General features: G+C 64.6%; 1 protein-coding gene across 1 annotated transcript; it reads left to right on the forward strand.

Annotated features, from left to right (window-relative positions):
• Positions 1-957: 957 nt before the first annotated feature.
• Positions 958-7,258, forward strand: CBX4 (chromobox 4). Its single transcript, XM_054593018.1, has 5 exons — positions 958-1,149; positions 1,294-1,337; positions 2,464-2,529; positions 4,630-4,696; positions 4,959-7,258. The coding sequence occupies exons 1-5, from the start codon at positions 1,081-1,083 to the stop codon at positions 6,366-6,368; spliced, it is 1,656 nt and encodes a 551-aa protein (XP_054448993.1). The 5' UTR covers positions 958-1,080; the 3' UTR covers positions 6,369-7,258.
• The last annotated feature ends 12,656 nt before the right edge of the window (positions 7,259-19,914 follow it).

Genomic DNA, 19,914 nt, shown 5'->3' on the forward strand with positions numbered 1-19,914 from the left:
CCCCGCTCTGTCCTCCCTGCCGCTGGTCCCGCTGGAGGAGGGGTGGTAATGCTCCTGAGAACTGGACATCCCGCCCCTACCCCACCAAGGAAAGGGCCTAAGGAAAATTGGAAGCCTGTCAGGAGTGGGGGCGGGGGGGGGGATTGGACCCAGAGCCCCCTTCTGGTGAGGTTCTGGAGCGCCAGGCCCCCAGGCTTGTTGCTCCTTTGTCGCCTTCCTCGTCCATTCGCCACGCTCTCCCCAGCGATCCTCCGCACCCGGTCCTCTCTTCTCTGGGCCCTTTCTCTTTTCCTCGCCTTCCTAAAAGCCCGAAGCCTCGCGGGGCGGGGCACGCGGGGTGGGGGGCACGCGGGGTGGGGGGCGCGGCCTGCCCCTGCCCCGATTCCGCCCCCTGCCGGCGGTACCCCCTGGGTCTGCACATGACGCAATTCGATGCAACTGGAAACGGCGACGGGCGCTAGGGTGGTCCCCAGCAGGGGTCCCCGGGCTGTGCACACGGAGGACGAGAGCGGAGGGGGCTGGCCACGGAGCCGGGAGCGGGGCGAGGGGTCGCTAGGCGGACGGCCCGGGCCCTGTCATTCCGTCCCCCGCACTCCGCCCTCAGCCAACACACCTCTCCCGGCGATCCCGCTCCCTCCCTCCAGCCTCCCTCGCCCGGGCTCCAGGATCCCTCCCTCGGCACCTCCCCGGCGCACTCCTTCCCTCGGCCCCCTCTCGCGTCCTCCCTCCGCCCCCTCGGCGCCCGGGACCGGGGCCTCCGGTAGGCCGGGCTGCGCCAATCCGAGCCTCGGCCCGCCCCCTGACGCCGAGCAGGCCCAGCGAGGCCCCGCCCGCTGACGTCCGGATTTGCATGAGTTCTTGTGCAGCCGCGGCCCTGGCTCAGTTGTCTGAGCGAGCGCGAGCCGGGAGCCGGGGCGGGCGCGGGCAGAGGCGGGTGGCCGGGCTGTGCGGGGCGAGCGGCGGCGGCGCGGCGCGGGCAGCGGGGTCGCCTCGGCCGGGGCGGCGGCAGGGCGCCGGCGGGAGCCAGCAGGGTCTGCAGCCGCGCCGGCCGCCCGCGTCCCGGCGCGCTCCAGCTCGGCCATGGAGCTGCCAGCTGTTGGCGAGCACGTCTTCGCGGTGGAGAGCATCGAGAAGAAGCGGATCCGCAAGGTAGGGCGGCGCGGGGGCGGCGGCGGGGCGGCGCGGGAGCGGCGGCCGAGCAGTCCGCGAGGAGGCGGAGGGGGGTGGGGAGGCTGCGGGCCGGGGCCGGGGATCCCGCGGAAGCTGATGGAGTGCTGTCTCTTCCCCCCGCAGGGCAGAGTGGAGTATCTGGTGAAATGGAGAGGCTGGTCCCCCAAGTAAGTAGCGGCGCAGGGGCGGGGGCGTCGGGTGCCGCGGTGCGAGGCGCCGGGGCTCCGGGGCTCGGGACCCGCCGGGCCGGTGGGGCGGGCGTGGGGGGGGAGCGGACGGGAGGCGGGGTGGAGGTGGGGTGGAGGGAGGAGGGGGTGGGGAAGTCGGTGGCAGGCACTGGGGAAGCCGAGCCGCCGAGCCCGAGCCCGGCGCCCTGTGTTGTGCTCCGCTCTCCGGGAAATGCCATCACTAATTTATGCACTAAAAGGAGCCGGAGGAGCTGGAGAGGCGCGGGGCCGAGCCGGGGAGGCCGGCGGAGGGAGGGAGGGCGCAGGCACTGACTGATGTGCAGCAGAAAATGGCTCCTTTTCCCTTTCCCTCCACCGAACGGCTCCATATTGCAAAACCAAAAAAAAAAAAAAATTAAAAAGCGACGAAAATGCAATTGTGTGCCTCTTCCCTCCTAGTGGTGCAGGGAGAGGAAGGAAAAAGGCAGAAAATGTTGGGCACTGTCACTGCAGCGCTTTTGGTGGGGAATTTCTTTTTTTAATTTGAAATGCGAAGGCACCGGATGGAGACAGACGCGCAGGCACGCGCACACACACTCACACACAGAAGCATATTTTTGTGTTGCCGAGTATTTGGGGGTGCCTGCCCGTGACAGCGGGCTCCAGGGCCGCGAGGGGGTGTCGGGGGGCCGCTCGGCTGACGGTTATCGGGTTAGGGGTCAAGTGGAGAGCGCCTGAAGCCCTCGCGGAGGCTCGGGGCTGGGGAGGCAGGAGGGGACTGCGACTTTGCATGTTGGCTGCTTTGCACGCAGTGTTGCTGGGGAGCAAAGTGGCTTTGCACCATGTCGCAGGAACATGCTTAAAATTCTTGACAACTGCAAAATAAACGGCTAGTTTCATTTTCCTTTCCCTTCCCCTTGCTGCCCGTGTGTGTTTATTTGGACTCGGGGGGGCGGTCCGGGGCCGTGTCAGGCCTGCAGAAGTCGCCCCTCCAGCCTCCACGTCCACTGCCGAGGAGCTTTCAGTTCATGACGACAGCGTAGGGCCTAATGTCATTCCCCACCTGGAGGCCGCAGCGCTGGCTCGGTTGCTTTACGCCGTGTCCCCCTCCCTTTTCCCTTGCAAGATATAACACGTGGGAACCCGAGGAGAACATCCTGGACCCCCGGCTGCTGATCGCCTTCCAGAACAGGTGAGCTTCCCCCGGCAGCCGCCCGCGGCAGGGATCGGGTTCAGGAGTGGGAGAGCGGGCCACGCAGCAGGGAGGCGAAGGGGCCGGGAGGGGCCAGCGGGAGCCCCCTCCCTCTGACGGGCCGGAACGGCAGGGCTGCGGCCTCGGCTGCTTCGCTAACCAACGTCCTTGGCGGTTGCTGCAGCCTGGGGGTGGGGGTGGGGGCGGGGGCGGGGGCGGGGGAGGGGCGGGGCCGGAGAAGGCGAGGCTTGTGTTTTGGGGGAACTGCGGAATGGTTAGCGCGGGTGGCCACACCGCTGCCCCGAGGACGCGGAGCCGGCGCCCGGGCCCCCTCCCGTCCGAACCTTGGGGCCCCACCCCCAAAGCCTAGGTGTTACTTTCCTGCAGCCACTGGCGGCTGCTGGGCCCCGGCAGGTCGCGGGGCAGCTCCGAGGGAGCTGGCACTGTGAAACCGCCGGACGTCACGGAACTGAACTTAACCTGTTGGGGGCCGGAGAAAAGTTGACGAGACTTTAAGCCCCCACCCCATCCCCAGGGAGCCTGGGACAGGGGAGTCAGATTCTGGCTGACGTGGGTGCTCTTCATACAGCCCCCCACCCCACTGGCCTGCTAGGTGGGTGAGCTTGGCCCAGAGGGCGTGGGGTGGGCGCTTCCCGGCTGGTGGAGGGGCGCTATCCGAAGAGGGGCTCATCCTGGTGCGCACAGATGCTTGTCACGCTGCAGCCGAGGCAGCTGGATTCACCGCCGGTGGCTGTGGCGCTCTGTTTGGGGAGGACTGCAGGGGGAAGGGCTGCAGAGGCGGGGAGAGCGGAGGGGCCCGCGGAGCTCAGCCGCCCCGCTGCCGGCCATCCACCCTCCCTCCCCTTTTATTTTGCATTATTTCCTGTGGTGCGTTTGGCGCTAAAACTACACTCTAGACCCTTGGAACGAGCAGCCAGCGGGGAACTTGCTCTCCCGCGACGCAGGGGGGCGCCGAGAAGGGACTCTGCCCCGGCTCCACCTGGGAGTTCGCCACCCTGTAACCATGTCAGCGGCTGATGCCATGTTGCGTAATGAGTCCCCGGAGAATTAAAACGCAGGCTGTTGCAATGCCTTGCAACTTCGGAGTCGGGCCCGGCTGGGGCCCCGAGCTTGGCGGGACACCCTTGGGCTAGCCCACCGGCCGAGGGTACCTAGAGTCTCAAGAGAGCGGGTGTCTGGCTCAGACAGGGGCTGTCACTCCGACCAAGGCTAACCCTTTCTTACCTGGAGGACCGGGCAGCGCCGGGACAACCCGCCCCCAGCTCCCGGTCACCCTGGGCCACACTGCAGGTGGAACCCTGGCAGCGGTAGTGACCCTCGCCACCGCCCGTGGGCTTAATTAACGTGGAAATCGAGGGGGCCGGGCTGGGTGAGGGGGCGGGGCCTGCGCCCCTGACCCCGCCCAGCCCGCGCGCTCACCGCGTCGGAGCTAGTTCACCAGGTGGCTGCGAACCTGGTCTGGCCTCTCCGGCTGGCCTCCACCCCCAGCCCCTAATTGGCTCATTTGCCGCTGTGTAAACAAGGGCGCAGCCCCTCCCCCTGTTTAGTGCCTGGCCTTTCGGAAAGTGCGTCCTCCCTTCCGCTGGCGGCCCTCGTTATCTGAATCTTAATGAGGTCATTAGCATCTCGTGCCTCCGGTGGGAGGGACACGGCCCTAGCCCTTCTTCTGTGGGCCGGTGTGCGCCCCAGGCTCCGGGCCCACTCTCCGGCGCGCCCGGTTGCCGGCTCGAGGCTGTGGGCAGCGATGCCGGTGGCCCAGCCGTGAGCTCCCGACTCGCCTGCCTAGAGGACGGAAGGTGGGGGGGCGCCAGCTCAGGTGCAGGACCCAGAAGTGGGGACGCCCTTCTCGGAGGAGCCCCTGGGCAGGCGAGGGTCGGTTCGAGCGAAAAGCGGGGCTCTGGGGCAGGACTGAGGCTCCCAGCCAGCTGCGTGGGCTGCCTTGTGCCTTGAGCTCCGGATCCTTCTGGGTCAGGCCTGCCCTGCTGCTCGCTGAGGGGGGACAGCGCTCCAGGTCAGAGCATAGCAGGAGGGGAGGCGACCTGGAGGCTCAGGGCGCTGCCCTTTGTTCCGTGCCCGCAGGGAACGGCAAGAGCAGCTGATGGGCTATCGGAAGAGAGGGCCAAAGCCCAAACCGCTGGTGGTGCAGGTGAGGACAGTCGCTGAGCCTGGGGCCGCCCACGGCAGCCCTTTCCCATCAGGCGGCCGCCTGAGCTCTTTGGAGGCCTGGGGGGCGAGGGAGGGGCAGGTCTCCAGAGCACCCAGTTCCCTTCCTTTCCACCTGACCTTTCTCACCTCTCCCTTGATGGCGCAGCTGCCCAGTGGGTGGGGCTGGGGTGTTCTGCCAGGCGCTGGAGGCGGGCATTATCTCTCCCCTCACCCTCCCCTCCGCCCCGGCCCCTGCCCCCCAGGTACCCACCTTTGCGCGGCGCTCCAATGTACTGAGCGGACTCCAGGACTCCTCTGCGGACAACCGCGCCAAGCTGGAGCTGGGCGCCCAGAGCAAGGGCCAGGGGCACCAGTACGAGCTCAACAGCAAGAAGCACCACCAGTACCAGCCGCACAGCAAGGAGCGGGCGGGCAAGCCCCCGCCGCCGGGCAAGAGCGGCAAATACTACTACCAGCTTAACAGCAAGAAGCACCACCCCTACCAGCCCGACCCCAAGATGTACGACCTGCAGTACCAGGGCGGCCACAAGGAGGCGCCCAGCCCCACCTGCCCCGACCTGGGTGCCAAGACCCACCCTCCTGACAAGTGGGCCCATGGCGCTGGGGCCAAGGGCTACCTGGGAGCCGTGAAGCCCCTGGCGGGTGCTGCTGGGGCGCCAGGCAAGGGCTCTGAGAAAGGGCCCCCCAACGGGATGGCGCCAGCTCCCAAGGAGGCGGTGACGGGCAACGGGATTGGGGGCAAGATGAAGATCGTCAAGAACAAGAACAAGAACGGGCGCATCGTGATCGTGATGAGCAAGTACATGGAGAACGGCATGCAGGCGGTGAAGATCAAGTCCGGCGAGGCGGCGGAGGGCGAGGCGCGCTCCCCCAGCCACAAGAAGCGGGCCTCAGAGGAGCGCCACCCCCCGGCCGACAGGACTTTCAAAAAGGCGACAGCGGCCGAGGAGAAGAAGGCGGCGGAAGCCCCCTTCAAGAGGAGGGAGGAGGAGGCGCCGGCCGCCGGGGACCCGCAGCCCCAGGACGCGGGCTCCCGCAAGCTCTCCCCGGCCAAGGAGGCCTTCGGGGAGCAGCCGCTGCCGCTCACCACCAAGCCGGACCTGCTGGCCTGGGACCCGGCGCGCAGCGCGCACCCGCCCCACCCCCAGCACCACCACCACCATCACCACCACCACCACCACCACGCCGTGGGCCTCAATCTCTCCCACGCGCGCAAGCGATGCCTCTCCGAGACGCACGGTGAGCGGGAGCCCTGCAAGAAGCGACTGACGGCGCGCAGCATCAGCACCCCCACCTGCCTGGGGGGCGGCCCCGCTGCAGAGCGCCCCGCCGACCAGCCCCCGGCCGCCCTCCAGCAGCCCGAGGTCATCCTGCTGGACTCAGACCTGGACGAGCCCATAGACTTGCGCTGCGTCAAGTCGCGCGGCGAGGCTGGGGAGCCGCCCAGCACCCTCCAGGTGAAGCCTGAGGCGCCGGCGACGGCCGCGGTGGCCGCTGCGCCGGTGACAGCGGCCGAGAAGCCTCCAGCAGAGGCCCAGGACGAGCCGGAGGAGCCGCTGAGCGAGTTCAAGCCCTTCTTTGGGAATATAATTATCACCGACGTCACTGCGAACTGCCTCACCGTCACTTTCAAGGAGTACGTGACGGTGTAGCTGGAGGGCAGCGGAAGAGGAAGCTCCAGCCCCAGGGGAGCTTAGCGCCTGGGGTCTGGGGACGCATTCCTCCTCGCCCACCGCCAGGAGATCCAGGTCGGCCGCCAGCACAGGACCCCTAGAAGCCGCAGGAACCACGTCCCTCTGTACCCAGGCGTTGGGGTCCCCGCTGGGGCGCCCAGCCGCTCCGAGAACTGGCTCCTTCCACCAGGTGCTGGCGGACCTCACCGGCCCGGGCGCCCGCCCTCCCTCCCTCCCTCGGGGACCTCCGGGGCTGACCGGCCGCCATGCGCGTGGAGGGCTCAGAGTTATAGTATTATATTTTAACCGTGCTAACTTGTCAAGTGCAGACTTTGCTCCCGTTTGTACGTGGTGTTATTATTGAAACGTATTGTTTGAGCTCAAAGGCCCGACCACCCCCTCCGGGCTGATATACATATATATATAAATATATATATTTATTTGTAGGTATTTATATATTGAAATATAAAAACCTAGATTTATGGAGTTCCCTCTAGATCATGTTATATTCTATATCAGACAAACTATTTTCTGTTGGCCCTTCTTCCCATTCATTCAGTATTTTGGTTGATTTCATCCCCCCCCCTTTTCAGGAACTGCAATACCAGTAACCTTGGTATATATTTTTTGATACCGTACACATGGATGTGTTGTTTCTATGTGCAAAAAGAGAAAAAAAGAAAAAGTTTGTTAAATGGCGAAACGAGCTCTCTAGAAACTGCTGCTACTAGAAATGTCTAAACTATAAGCTTCCGATTATTACCTGCTTGAATGTACATATTAAATGGAGATGTGGAAGGTGCACGTTCGCTGTTGGAGGTGAGGGCAGAGGGAACCCGTCAGAGGCTCCGCAGTCGCCTGGACCGCTCCCCGCCCGGCTTCCTCCTTCGGTGGCAGAGGAAGCCGGCGCCGGGCGCCAAACCCCAGCAAAGCCAAGTGGCCTGGTTCTGAGGGCAGAGGCACCCGCCCGCATTGGAGTCACCCTGCTCCCCGGAAGTCGGAAGTCGAGAGGCACTCCACAGGAGAGGGGAATTCCTGCGGGGGGGTGCCTGCGTGCTCGCGCCCCCCGGGCCCGGGCAGTCGGCATTCCCAGGATCTGCATAGCGGGGGCCGGGTGCGCGGGTGGGTGAGCAAGCTCGAGGGGGCTTGGGTCGGGCCAGCCCCCACCGGCACCGGCACCGGCCCCAGCCGGGCACCTGCTGATCTTTGTTCCCCGCCCCCCGGGGCGCAGCACACCCGGGCACTGGCCGAGCCGGGCAGCGGTGTTCCTCGTTAGTAATCCCTGCCCGGTCGGGCAGGTTCAGCCGGAGGAGACCCTCCCGCCCTCCAGCCTTCCTTGCTGGCATCCCGGGCCCCGCCCCTCCCAGGAAGCCTCCGAGGCTCTTTCTCTGCCAGGCCCTCTCCCCGGAAACCACCAGGCCAGAGGCTCTGGCTGGAGGCACAGCAGGGCGCTGGGGCAGGGGGTGGGGGCTTCCTGCGAGGTGGATGCGGGAGGCGGTAGCTTGCAGAGCCAGGCTTGCCCACCCCCGCTTCCTTGGTTAGCGGGGACACGTGGGACCCCATCTCACCCATGCTGCTTTGGGTGGCGAGGGTGGGGCACTTGGTGACCTGGGGGCAGGAAGGGGTTAAGGCCCCGCCAGCACAAGGGGAGTGGGCCAAACCCTGAGATGCAGCTCCCCCCTGCCTGGGCCTGGGAGCCGACACCCGGGAATGCAGGGGCGGCGGCTGCTTTCTGCAGACGCAGCGATATCCCTCCTGGCCAGAGCGGCCAGGAGGGCCCGGGGCCGGGGACAGGTCCTTGTGGGTGCTCGGCTGCTCGCGGCCTCCAAACCCCCCTGCCTGCCTGCCTGCCTGCCCGCCTGGGACTGAGGGGCCCACGCCGTGCAGAGCGCCTGGGCGGAAGAGGTCAACGCGGTTCAGAATGGGGGGGGGGAGGTGGCGAGAGCGCACAGCGTTGGGAAGGCCAGGGAAAGCGACGGAGGGCCAGGAGGGCGGGGAGGCCTGAATGCGGACAGTGTGGCCAGTGTTGGCTGCAGGCCACCAGCGACTGGAGGTGGGGGAGGGGAGCCCAGCGGGGGAGGGGGAGGGAAGGGAAGTTCTAAAAAAAAAAAAACCGTTGAGAGTTTCTAGCCCTGGCTTTTGTAAATTGTCCCTCCCACCACCCCCTTCACCCCAGCCCCCTGAGAGAGAGTGGAGTGCGGCCCCTCCCCCTCCGTGTAATGAATGCCCTTTGCCACCCGGGGTGCGGAGGGAGGGCTGATCCCGGCTGCCTCTGGCAAACTGCCTGCTCAGCGCTAGAATTGGGCCTGTCCTTCACTGGCTGGCACACAAAGGCGCATGCCAAGCAGGATTTCATCTCCCTGTTTTTCTGGAAAAGGAGAACTAGAAATTCGGGAGTGGGAAGGGGAGCCCCTGGTTCAGGTCCGCACAGCGGGCGACGTGGGAGCGAGCCTGGGCCCCTGGGTGATGCTCCTGCCTGGTGGGTGGCCTCTGCCAGGCTGCACCTGGGGAAGGGGGAGGGGTGGGAGGCAGAGGAGGGTGCCGCCGCCCTCAGGGAAGGTAACAGGTCCCCTGCCCTCAGAGGAAAGGCGCAGCCTGCAGGTGGCTCGAGGCCCTGAGGACTGGGCCCCGTGGGGTCCTCCTGGGGCGGGGCTTCAAGGCAGGCAGGTCCTAGGAAGAGCCTAGAGCCCGGGGTCAGAAGGCCAACGATGGGACAAAGGCAAATGGACAGGTCACTGCAGGGATGCCCGACCTGGTGCCAGAGCAGGAGGGCCCGGGGGCACCATCTGCTGAGCTCCTAGGACGTGCCCTGCGCCACCTGGGCGCCTCGTCCCATTCAGGCCACAGGCAGTGGGGTTGCCTGGGCGGATGAGACTCTGAGGTTGTGCGGGCAGAACGGCTTGTCCAGGGCCAGGGGCCGCTGCCCGGCTCCGTGCTGATCCCAGAACCAGTCTGGCGGCCCTGCCGTCCTGCAGAGAGGCGTCCTCAATGACACCGCCCGCCCCGCCCCCGCGGGGCCTCCGGGCCCCTTGACACCGTCCGAGGCTGAGGGACACTTGGAGGAGGCCACGGTGCTGACGCAGGCCAGGGAAGACGTCCCACAGGCGGGCACTGCTGTGCCCAGCACAGGACCGGCCGAGGCTCAGAGGCCGTCTCTCCAAGCCCAAGTTCAGGGCAGACAGAGAAAGCAGAAGCCGGGACCTCAGCCCTGCACCCCGGCAGACCCAAACATCTCTCTTTTCTCTCCAAATGAACCTTTCTAGTAGCTGAGCCCTGAGCACAAGGGACTTGTGCCCACCACCCCGCCCCGCCCTGCCAAAAGCTGGTAAGCTGGTCCCGCTGGCACCAGCCGGGCCCCAGACTCCGGCTCCCTATCCAGCCTGTGCCGCCCACCCCAACCCTCTGCCAGAAGAGCCACGCTCTGCCGGCCTGTCGCAGGGTCTGTGCTCCACCCCCCAGTCCCCCAGGCTGCTTTGCGGCCAGGGCTGCCAGCCGGAGCGCAGAAACACACAGGATGCTGAGTTACACTGAGTTTCAGATGGGCAACGCCCGGGGCATCCTGGATCTTAACTGCAAACCCTGTCTGGGTCCCGGGCGAGCATGTCCATCCGCAACCCCAGGTAGCCTCCGCCCAGGAGGAGAGCAGAGGTGCTGAGCGCTGGGTCCCGCAGGTCCTGCCAGGGCAGCCTTCAGCATGACGTTGAGTTTGTTGGCACGACACTGAACGGCGACCGGCGTGGCGCTCAAGGGTGGCACTGAACGATGGCTGTGGTTTAGGGTGGGTGTGGGGCGTGGGACAGGACCTGGACGAAGGAGAGAGGGAAGCCCAGACCTGCCCCCTCAGTCCACGGGCCCACCTGGGGCCTCTCCGTCCCCGCCCTCCCAAACCGCAGCTTCTAGAACACGAAGGAGGCCGGACGGCGGAAGTGGCCGCAGTGGCCACAGCCCCGCTGAAAGCCCGTCCCCGCCCACAGCCCCAGCTCCTCCTCGCGGGCGTCGAGGTTCTGACCGTGAGGCTGCACCCAAGACAGAGCCTTGAGTGCTTCTGGAGAGGCCCCTAAGTAAACACACGCATTATCATTTTTTTTTTTTTCTTTAACCAAGGAGCATTAAACATCCCATGTCTGATCCAAATGCCTTCTAACGACTCCAGGCTGAGCGTCTCGGGACGACGGGACTTGTGGACGGATACCCAGTGCTGTAACTCCCAGCCGACTGCCCGCCCCCGGCCCGCCCTTCCGTGCGGGGTGACCCGGTGGGTGCCACCTGCCACGGGTTACCCGTGGGCCTGGGGCCTCAGCCTCGGCCCCTCCGGCTTCATCCTGGGCCACGGAGGGTGACACTGGGACGCTGGAGCCCCATGAACCAGGCTTGTGCTCGGACAGCGCCCAGGTTCCCCTGTGGTTCTGCGCTCTTCGCTGCTCATCGGAGAAGCGACAGACTCAGAAGGAGAAATCGTTCGGAAGGCGACGGCCACGTCCTGTGGCCACTGCCTGCGGCCACGGCGCAGAACCCGCCCCGCCCCGCCCTCCTCTCCTCCCTGGCCAGACAGAAGGCCCGTCCTGCGCGGGCACTGAGGGGGCTGTCTCACGGGGCGCGCGCACGTCTCCAGGCGCGGAGCAGGCCCTTCTTACAGATGGCGACACGAAGGCGTGGATGCTGGCGTCGCGTGTCCAAGCTCAAACGTGCGTAGCCAGGAGAGTGGACAGAGGTTCCCGGGTAGCCTTGTCTGTCTCTGGGGCCACGCTCTCAGCTTCTAGCTCCCTGTGGGGCCTTCAGAGGCCAGCTCAGGTCCCATCCTCTCTCTGAGGTTGTTCTAGATTATTCCAGCCTTTGCCAGGGCCAGCAGTGCCGGACGTCCTGCAGTATTTGCTGTCCCCCCCGCACCCCCAACTCATTGTCACTCAGCACACGCGTAGGCATGGGCCTCGGCCCTCCAGCCAGACAGACGGAGCCGTGAGCGCCAGGCAGACCAGGGTCCCGTCCTGGGTGTTTTGTGTACTCCCACTGCCTGTGCGTGGTTCTCAGATAAATGCCTTGGAATCAGACACCATGTGTGTGTGTGTGAGGGGTGGGCAGAGAAAGAGAGAGAGAGAGAAATGGGACCCCGCGGACAGGGATCCTGAGACCGAGGACGGGCCCTGGGGGCTGCACAGGCCGCGGAACGGAGGCCGGCCACCCCGTCTCCCCACCAGGCCCATAGCAGACGTGCAGGCCCTCAGCAGTCCCGGAGTCCGGCAGCCCCTGCCCCTCACCTGCTCCAATTGTGAGAGCTTCAGGAGACTCCAGGTAATTACGTGGTAATTGAATTTAGGGAACCAGACCCTGAGGGTAATCCTGGAGCTGGTTCCAGGCAGACGCAAGGTTTAATTTCCGTATTTAGCCAGCGGTGCCTGTTATTTTGCTGCTCACAGCTCAGCCACCATCTCGCCCTTTTGCATTTAGCTGTAGCGTGAGGTGCAGGATGGGCGGGGTGGGGGCGCGGGACTGCAAACGCACACGCGCACACGCTGTTAGCGAGGAGCGCAGGACACAGCGCACGCCGCCGCCTTTTCTTTTCGTGTCCGGTCTTTCTGTGCGCTGCGCGCGTAAGGCCAGGCGCCGAGCGAGAGCCCACTGCTTGTCGCCTGTGGTGGTGATTATTTCACTTAACCGATTACCTGCAAGCTCTCAGATCTAGGTGGGGGCAGCGACCGGGCGCTACCGGCGGCCGGCCCAGGAGCACGGGCCGAGCCGTGCGTGCGTGCGCGTGCGCGTGGGCGTCGGGGCCGGCGGAGGCCACGCAGCGCGGCCCGCCCTGGCAGGCACGCCTCTCCTGTGCTGCCTGAGTGAAGGGCCCTTTCAAACGGGCCCCGGGAGTTGAATATCGCTAACAACTGCCTCTGACTCCTTTCAACCTGCTCCAGGTGTAAAGTTAGCCTCCCTGGATTTCCTCCCTTTCCTGTTTCATCTGAGAAATTCTTCGCTAATTCCACGGTATCTGGTTTCTCATTGTTTCTCTGGGCTTCAGACAGCCCCTTGGGGTGGGCTCGGGAAAGGTGCGCCTGCCGTCCTGGGCCCTCCCAGACGACTGGCCCTGCCTGCCGCCCTCCGCAGCCTCTTCAAAGGGCTGAGCTGCCCGTCAGAGCAACCTGAGCCCTAGCATCCTGGGGAAATGAGTAAACACCTATCACAAAATCAGAGACTGGTCTTGGGTGGTCACCGCTGCTTGGCAGGAGTGAGAAGAACGGGACAGTCTTGCTAAACTCCCCTGCAACACTGGGATTATGCAAATGGCACAGAATAACGGTGCATCATGCAGTCTTTGCTGGGGGCAGGGTACTGTTCTGGCTTGGGGACAAGGAGGAGCGCAGGCCGGCGGCAGAGCCCAGGCTGTTCCGGATGCAAGCTCGGACCGTGTCTTCCCCTCTGACTGTACGGGGGTAGAGTGGGGGCAGGGAGAGAGGGGCCTGGCCAGCGGAACCACTCCCTCCGATGATGAAGAGCGGAAGCGAGCACCTTATGGCCATTTCCTGCTTTGTTTTTCTCATTCTGACTCCCCCCCACCCCAGTGCTGGGGGCGGGGGGGCGCTGGGCAGGCCCCAGAGCCTCAGGGGGACAGCCAGGCTCCGCTCAGGCCCCTGCGCATCTTCCCACCGGCTCCTCTCCTGGCACTGAAAATTATTTATGTTTGCAAATTGCTTTTGACTCACATGAGTTATTCCTCTTGCCTGCCAACAGGTCTGCGGCTGCGAGCGGCTTCTGGAGCCGGCGAGCTGAGAGATCCAGGGGCGGTGGCGGACCCAGCGCCCAGGGGGGATGGTGGGCCGTGGGGTTGAGTCTGGCTCCCCACTGCTGTGCCTTGACTTCCCCTCTGGGGGCTGGGTTTCTCTTCTGCAGAACAAGAGGGTTGGGGGATGGCCTGTGAGCTCCCTGGAGCCCCGTGGCTCTGACGTCCCCTGGGCCTGTGACCTCCGGCGAGGTCCAGATGAGAGCGGCGCCAGCGGCCAGACCCCGCTGCCGGAGGGGGAGTGCGCTCCCCAGTCCCGCAGGACCGCGGGCCAGCAGGAATGCTTCCTCTCCGAGTCCTGTGCCACGGTGGCCCTCAGTGACGTCTTCTTCCCTAGACAGGAGTGCAAACAAAAGTCTGCGGAGGACCCGGCAGTCTGGAAAGTCCCTGGGGCTGGTCCGAGAGAGACACACACACACCATCGCCCCAGATGGCCACCCGGCCACCAGTAAGTAGGCCCTAAGCAGACGCGGCAGGCGGACGGGGGCCTGGGCCCCGCGAGGAGCAGGTAGCCCCGGGACCCCAGGGTCACCCGCTCCTGGAGGCTGGAGCAGGGAGAGGACGCGGAGATTCTCCTTCGAGTCCTTCAATTCACCTGAGGAGAAACGGAGCCCGCAAATGGCCAAAGCCAACATCGAGGTCAGTTATGGATCGTTCCCTGCCCCCAAGCAGCGCTCGCCCAATTCACCTGCTGTAAAACCAGATCTGTTCATAGGAACTGGGATGACAGAACCCAGAGTTCAAGGCCACAGCTGTGAGTGGCTGGCCCCGGGCTCCCGGTGAGCGTCGTGGCCAGGCTTCTGTTCTCTGGACTCTGGTGTGGGGCCCAACCCAGAGGGAAGACGGGGGTGAGAGGGGGCCTGGGCTTCTTCCAATTCCATGACCGCCAAGTGGGGACAAAGTCTGTTGTGGGCTCGGTTCTCCGAGGTGGCGAGAAACCTGCTAACCTCAGGGCCTGAGTTGGCTGCGCCTTGGCAGAAAGATGGTATTTGTTCATCCATGGCCAAACCACGGTGAGCCTCAGCCCTGGGCCTAGAGCGTAGCCTGGGGCCTGTGCTGCTCTCCTGGGAGAGGACCCATCGGTGGGCGGGTGGCAGCTGGGCCGTGGGGACAGGGCCTTCCCTGCAGAAGGCCCCTCGCTCTAAGGCCCACCCTTCCTCCCTGGAGCTTTCACCGAGTCGGCCTGGGTGCCCCGAGCTGCTCCGAGCAAACCCTCATTCGCTCCGCGGGTGCCTCCCAGAGGCCCGACCAAGTCCTCAGCTGTGCCTTGACCTGGTGGCCGGTCTAAGCGGTACTTTGCACGTCTCAGGATTTTGGAGAGAGAATGAGGAAGGGGCGAGGCCGCAGCAGGGAGAAAAGGAAGCCCCAGAGGACCGGAGGTAATGAGAGAGTGAGAGCCAAAGGTAAGGCGTTCCAAAGGCCCGAGCCTAAGACCTCGAGGACAATCAGAAGAGACTCAGAGAGAGAGGCAGCGAGGAGCAGACGCAGCAGGCGCCACGTGAGGCTGGGAGAAGCCGGGCGACCCAAACACCAGGCGGCAAGGGGTCAGAGTTCACAACGCCAGTATTGGACAAACCTGCACATGCCCCCTGAGAGATGGCGCCGAGAAGGACGGCTCTCCAGTGGCGGGCGGAGAGACCAGGTGCACCCTCCTCACAGCCCTGAGGTCAAGGAGCCCGGAGAGGGGGCGCCTGAGGAGACAGGCCGCTGAGTGCAGCTCAAGATCTGGGTGTGGTTCTTGGAACAGGAAAAAAAAAAGCCAAACGAAGCTACTAGGTGCAGAGAACAGCACTGGTAGTCGCGGAGGCACAGAGCAGCCTGGGGAATGCAGTGTGTAACACTGGTGACTGCGTACGGTGCCCGGCGTTTAAGGGGTATGATTGTCTAACCGCCGTCCTGGACATCCGAAACGAATATGAAATAATATCAAAAGTAAACTGCAATTGAAAAATAATAAAGTTTTTTAAAGGCCTTTATTGAGAAAATCGACGAGGCTCGCACAGGGGCTGCGGGTGAGACAATCGTACTGGGCCGCTCGTAAAACGTCCTGTATAGCCGTGCGGTGGTCGTGCAAGAGAACGTCCTTGTTCCTAGAAAAACCACGCTGTTCTGAGGCATTTAGGCATCAGGCACGAGGTCTCCAACTTACTCATGAACAGCTTGGAAAAAATGTGTACCTGTAGCGCGAGAAGGTCAGCCCCTGGCGACGCCGGATAGGGAATTTAAGGAAGTTCCTTTACGAGCCCTGGTGGGGCTCAGTGGATTGAGCTCCAGACTGCAAAGCAAAGGGTCGCCGGTTCCATTCCCAGTCAGGGTGCAGGCCTGGGTTGCGGCTGGGTCCTCGGGAGCGGGGAGGGCGCAGGAGAAGCAACCACACATTGATGTTTCTCTCCCTCTCTTTCTCCCTCCCTTCCCCCTTCTCTAAAAATAAATAAATTCCTTTACTATTCTGTTACGCTGGCAAACAGCACTGCATTACAGTGTAAAGGCAGGTCCTGGGAGCGTCCCCGTTGAGGTTGGGGACAGGGCCCGGCTGGTGGCTGGCACTGGAGCTGTGTGGCAGGGACAAGCGGAGCCGACCCTCACGGTGGACTTAAGAACCCGCTGTCCAGACCTTCACCCCGTGACCTCAGCCCACAAGTGACGGGGGGCCCAGGAGGGTGAGCCATCAGCAGGGCCCCACCATCCGCAGCTGGGCCGGGCCCCTCACGCCTCACAGCTGAACCCGACCTCTCTCTGTGGCCACGTGAGGAAGCGGCCCGTGGCAGGGAGGCGCAAGATCAGGCAGCCTGCACGCACCTGGCTCCCTCGCCAGCGCCCAGCTCTCCGGCCCTGTGCCCTGGGGCTGGGGGCTCCGCCCCCGGGCTCCCCGAAGCTGCTTCCTTCTTACCGCTGAGGTCTCCTGAAGGCCACCTCCTGAGAGGAGCCTCCCCTGACCAGCGACTCTGTCTTACTAGGCGCTCTGTTTTTTCCACAGCAGGCCTCCTTGCCTGAGCGCTGGTTGGTTGACTCCCCTCTTCCCCACGCAGAGCGCAAACACCATGAGAGCAACTGTCTGCCTCACTGGTCCCAGGGCTTGGCTGGGTCGCCAGGGCTGTTTGCTGGGAGGGAGCCCCAGTTCCCTCACCGGGGAAGTGGAGGTGCTAACCCCGGACGCAGGGACACTCGTAAGGTTGCTCGGAGAGAGGCTCAGCAGGAATCAGGGGAGCGTTTGCCTAGAAGAGGCAGGAAGGAGCCAGGACTTTTGAGGTGGCTGGCACCTTCCTGCCTGGAAGCTCTGTAACTAATCTGGCTGCCTGCTCGTTTTTGCGGGGGAAGAGGAGAGGGGAAAGGGTGAATTATTTTGTCATATTTTTTCGGTCGGGGGTTTCTCTGGGGGGGGTGGGGACTTGGTTTTCTTCGGCGCCACGAGCAGGCGTGATGCTAGCCGAATCTCCCAGCCTCTGCGCCCCAGACCGGACATCCCAGGAGCTCTGTGAACACAGGCGGCGGCCGGGCCAAGCGCGGTCCCGGAGGTGCCATGGGCCCCGGAAACAGTCACGTGTATGGTGAAGATTCGAAAGTGAAGCATCGAGATGAACCCTCGAACCACCCTCGCCCGGCTGACCTGGATCTCCCCAGCCTGGCCGCAGAACGTACTAGAAGAGCATCCCACCCGTCGTCTCTCGCCCTTGCCTGTGGCAGGAGGAGACCGGCGAGGCCCGGCTGGCTGCGCGATGAGCGAAACCAGAGGCGAACACACGGAAAGAGCAGGCAGCGCGGGCGGCTTCGGTTAGTTTAGCTCGTAACTTGGTTTCTTCCCCGGCACGTGGGACAGTCTGGAGACAGCGGGGCAGCCCCATTCCAGGCCTGGCTTTTGTCCCCATGGGAAGCTGGCAGGATGTGTGACGGCCGCATGCCGAGCAGCTCACCAGAGGGGGCCGTGGCACCCCAAACGGCGCTGGTCCCTAATGCAACCTAATTAGGTCCCAAGGAGACCTTTTGAAACCCAAGCCCCCAAGGGACAGGAAGCAGCTGAGAAGGCGCAGGAGAGAGGCTTCAGCCTCACATCTACGAACACTTGCTCACTGCTGCTGACTGCTGTGTGCCCTCCCGGGGACAATGTTGAAAGATCTAAACGCACCCGGGCCCTTGTAGGGAGCATGCCACCCAGGCCGACTCAGCTCATCAAATCTTGGCAAGTCAGCAAGCGAGGACCGCGCTGACATCTGGAACGTGGGGGCGATCGGTCCGCCCCTGCCGCCCTCCCGCCCGGGGGCTGAGAAATGAAACGAGCCTCCCACTCTGGGCCAGCTGGGTCTCCTGCAGGCAAGCCATCTCTTTGTGTTGTCCCTGCCTGGCGGGGCGGGTGTGGAAAGGGCCACGCTGAATGGATTGCTGACAAGGAAGAAACCAACGTGTGACCCGGTGTCCCGAATTCCCATCGTCGAGATAAGAGTGGGCAAACAGTCAGGTCTATAAATAATGCTTTCAAGAGGGGCCCTTCCTGAAGCACCTCGCACGCTTGGCAGGCGTGCCCTGCTCGCTGTTAGCTGTCTTGCTCTCTAGAGCTCGGTAGCGCTGAGCCAGGCACACGGGACCTCCGGCGGCCACGGCAGGGTTCTCGCCTCTCCATTTGCTCTGTAGCCCTGGCTGCCCGGGAGTTAACCTGGGTGAGGAGGAACGCTCGCCAGTGTTCCAACCCTGTTCACCCGCAGCTGGGGAGGGCAGCCGCGCCGGGCCGACGGAGACCAAGTCCGGAAGCCCAGGCCGCGGCTGTGTGGCCCAGCACACCCCGCGGGCACCCTGTGTGCCCCTCCCAACACTCGTGTCCCTCACCTGCTGAACTGGGCGTCTCCGGCCGCTCGGGACCCGTCTTTGCCTGGAAGGCCTGGCTGAATGTCACTGAACAGACGAGCCTTTCACAGCCTTGCAAGTCACTGCTGCTCCCCAAAGAGTGACATTGCAGGCATCTTGCTCGCCGCTGCACCGCTCCAGGCAGCGGCCATCCCAGGACTGTCCCCAGGGACCCCGAGTTGGCTTGTGGGAGCAGCAGGTGGGGTGGCGCCTCTCTTTCCCTCTGCAGGCCCCTCTTCTCTGATAGTTTTCATCGTGAGCTTGAACTAAGGAGTGATGCCAAAAGTGACACGGCCCCTGGATCCATCCCGCTGCCCGGTCCCTCCCGTGACCTATGAGGACAGCAGCTCACAGCGACAGACTGCGCGCTGAGCCAGGCTCCACAGAAGGGCCCTCGCGCCCGCTCCCTGGTCTTCGCGAGAGCCTGATGGGATGCAAGCTGTCACTGCCCCCGGGTGCGGGGCGGGGGAATGTCCTGAGAGGCGGAGGCCCTGGCCCGTCACGGAGCCAGTGCCTGGCGGAGCCGGGCTTGGATCCAGGCCGCCAGGGCCCCGAGCCACGATGCCCCCCTGCTGCCATCGGGGCCTTTGGGCGCAGAGTGTCCGGCCAGGACGCCCCCGCAGGAGGGCCAGTGTAGCGCTGTGAACGGAGAAAACCCCACCGCTGAACGGCTCCTGGGACCCTGCCGTCTGCTCACAGACGGGGCTGGAAAGAGCCTCCCCGCGTGTCACCAGCAAGCCCGGTGGCCCTTGGGCCCCGCACTTCCGCTGTCAAACCACCCAGGAGCACCAGGGGACAACGCTTCTGCCTGTGCCTCCCGCCCCGTGGGGCCGGCTCTCAAGGCAGACTGGGGGAGAGGGGTCCAGGGCCGCCTCCAGTTCTGGCTCAGCTCGCCGGGAGCCCCGGGGGTTGAACAGGACTTCCCAGTGGCCTCCGAAACGGGGGGGGGCTGCTGGTCGCCACATCTGCACTACAGACCCGGCAGGAAGCCCCGCTCCGCACGCGGGAGCCCCTCTGCAGCCCCTTCTCTCCTGCAGCCGTGAGCCGGGGAGGGGTCTTGGTACCGTCTTCGCCTCGTCGTGGCTGGATTGGAGTCCCACGGCTGCTCCGTCCAGGCCCCAGCCCCGGGCACAGCGCGGGCCCGGAGGCAGCAGACACCTCACGCGGGGCCCCAACCTGGCAGGGCGCCTCGCACCCTGGCCTTTTCTGCAGCCCCCAGCCCCAGACCATCCCACCAACTGCTCTCGGGGGCGCCCGGAGCTCCGCTTCGGCTCTTCCCAAGGCCGTCAATTCCATCAAGTGTGCGGCCTTCCTCGTCCTGCCTCCTCTGACCGGCTGTAAGCCCCGTGAGGCCGGAGCTCAGGTCTGTTGTGTTCATAAAAACACCCCGACCCCGAGTGCCGGGCTTGAGCGGCAGGGCAGAGGCGCCCAGGGAACCTTCGTTGGGTGAGTAGGTAGGCCGGTGGGTGGGCGGGGGGGCGGGCTGGGGGGCGGGCGATGGAGGGACGGATGGATGGATCCTCAGAGAGTGCGTGGAAAATTTTCCAGGACGCCAGGTGACCAGAAAGTCATGTGAAGCGGAGTGAGGCTCCACTGTGTGGGACGGGGAGGCTCGGAGGGGTCGGGGCAGGCGCGCTCTCTCTCCCCTGCCGGCCTTCCTCGCCTGCGGCCTCTCCGGCTACTGCCTCGGAAGCCTCCCGCTGAAACTGTCCCTGAAAGCTTTCCCCTGTAAGCAGCAACCCCTTGGGTTCATGCCAACCTCAGGGGGTTGGTGACTGATATGGCAGCTAACCCTTGAACAGCAAGGGGGTAGGGGCACCGACCCCAGAGAATTGAAAATCTGAGTTTAACTTCTGAGCCCCCCAAACTTAAGTTGTCCCTGGGTATCTTTGGGGAATTGGCTCCAGGACCAGCCCCATA

This window comes from Pteronotus mesoamericanus, unplaced genomic scaffold (genome assembly GCF_021234165.1).
Source record: "Pteronotus mesoamericanus isolate MK-2021 breed Mesoamerican mustached bat unplaced genomic scaffold, CSHL_Meso_final scaffold_408, whole genome shotgun sequence".
NCBI lineage: Eukaryota > Metazoa > Chordata > Mammalia > Chiroptera > Mormoopidae > Pteronotus > Pteronotus mesoamericanus.

Excerpts from the sequence above, each read along its gene's own strand:
- CBX4 (XM_054593018.1), top strand. The coding sequence starts at position 1,081 with ATGGAGCTGCCAGCTGTTGGCGAGCACGTCTTCGCGGTGGAGAGCATC. Across the intron at positions 1,150-1,293 it reads AGAAGAAGCGGATCCGCAAG|GGCAGAGTGGAGTATCTGGT; the intron begins GTAGGGCGGCGC and ends TTCCCCCCGCAG. Across the intron at positions 1,338-2,463 it reads TGGAGAGGCTGGTCCCCCAA|ATATAACACGTGGGAACCCG; the intron begins GTAAGTAGCGGC and ends TTCCCTTGCAAG.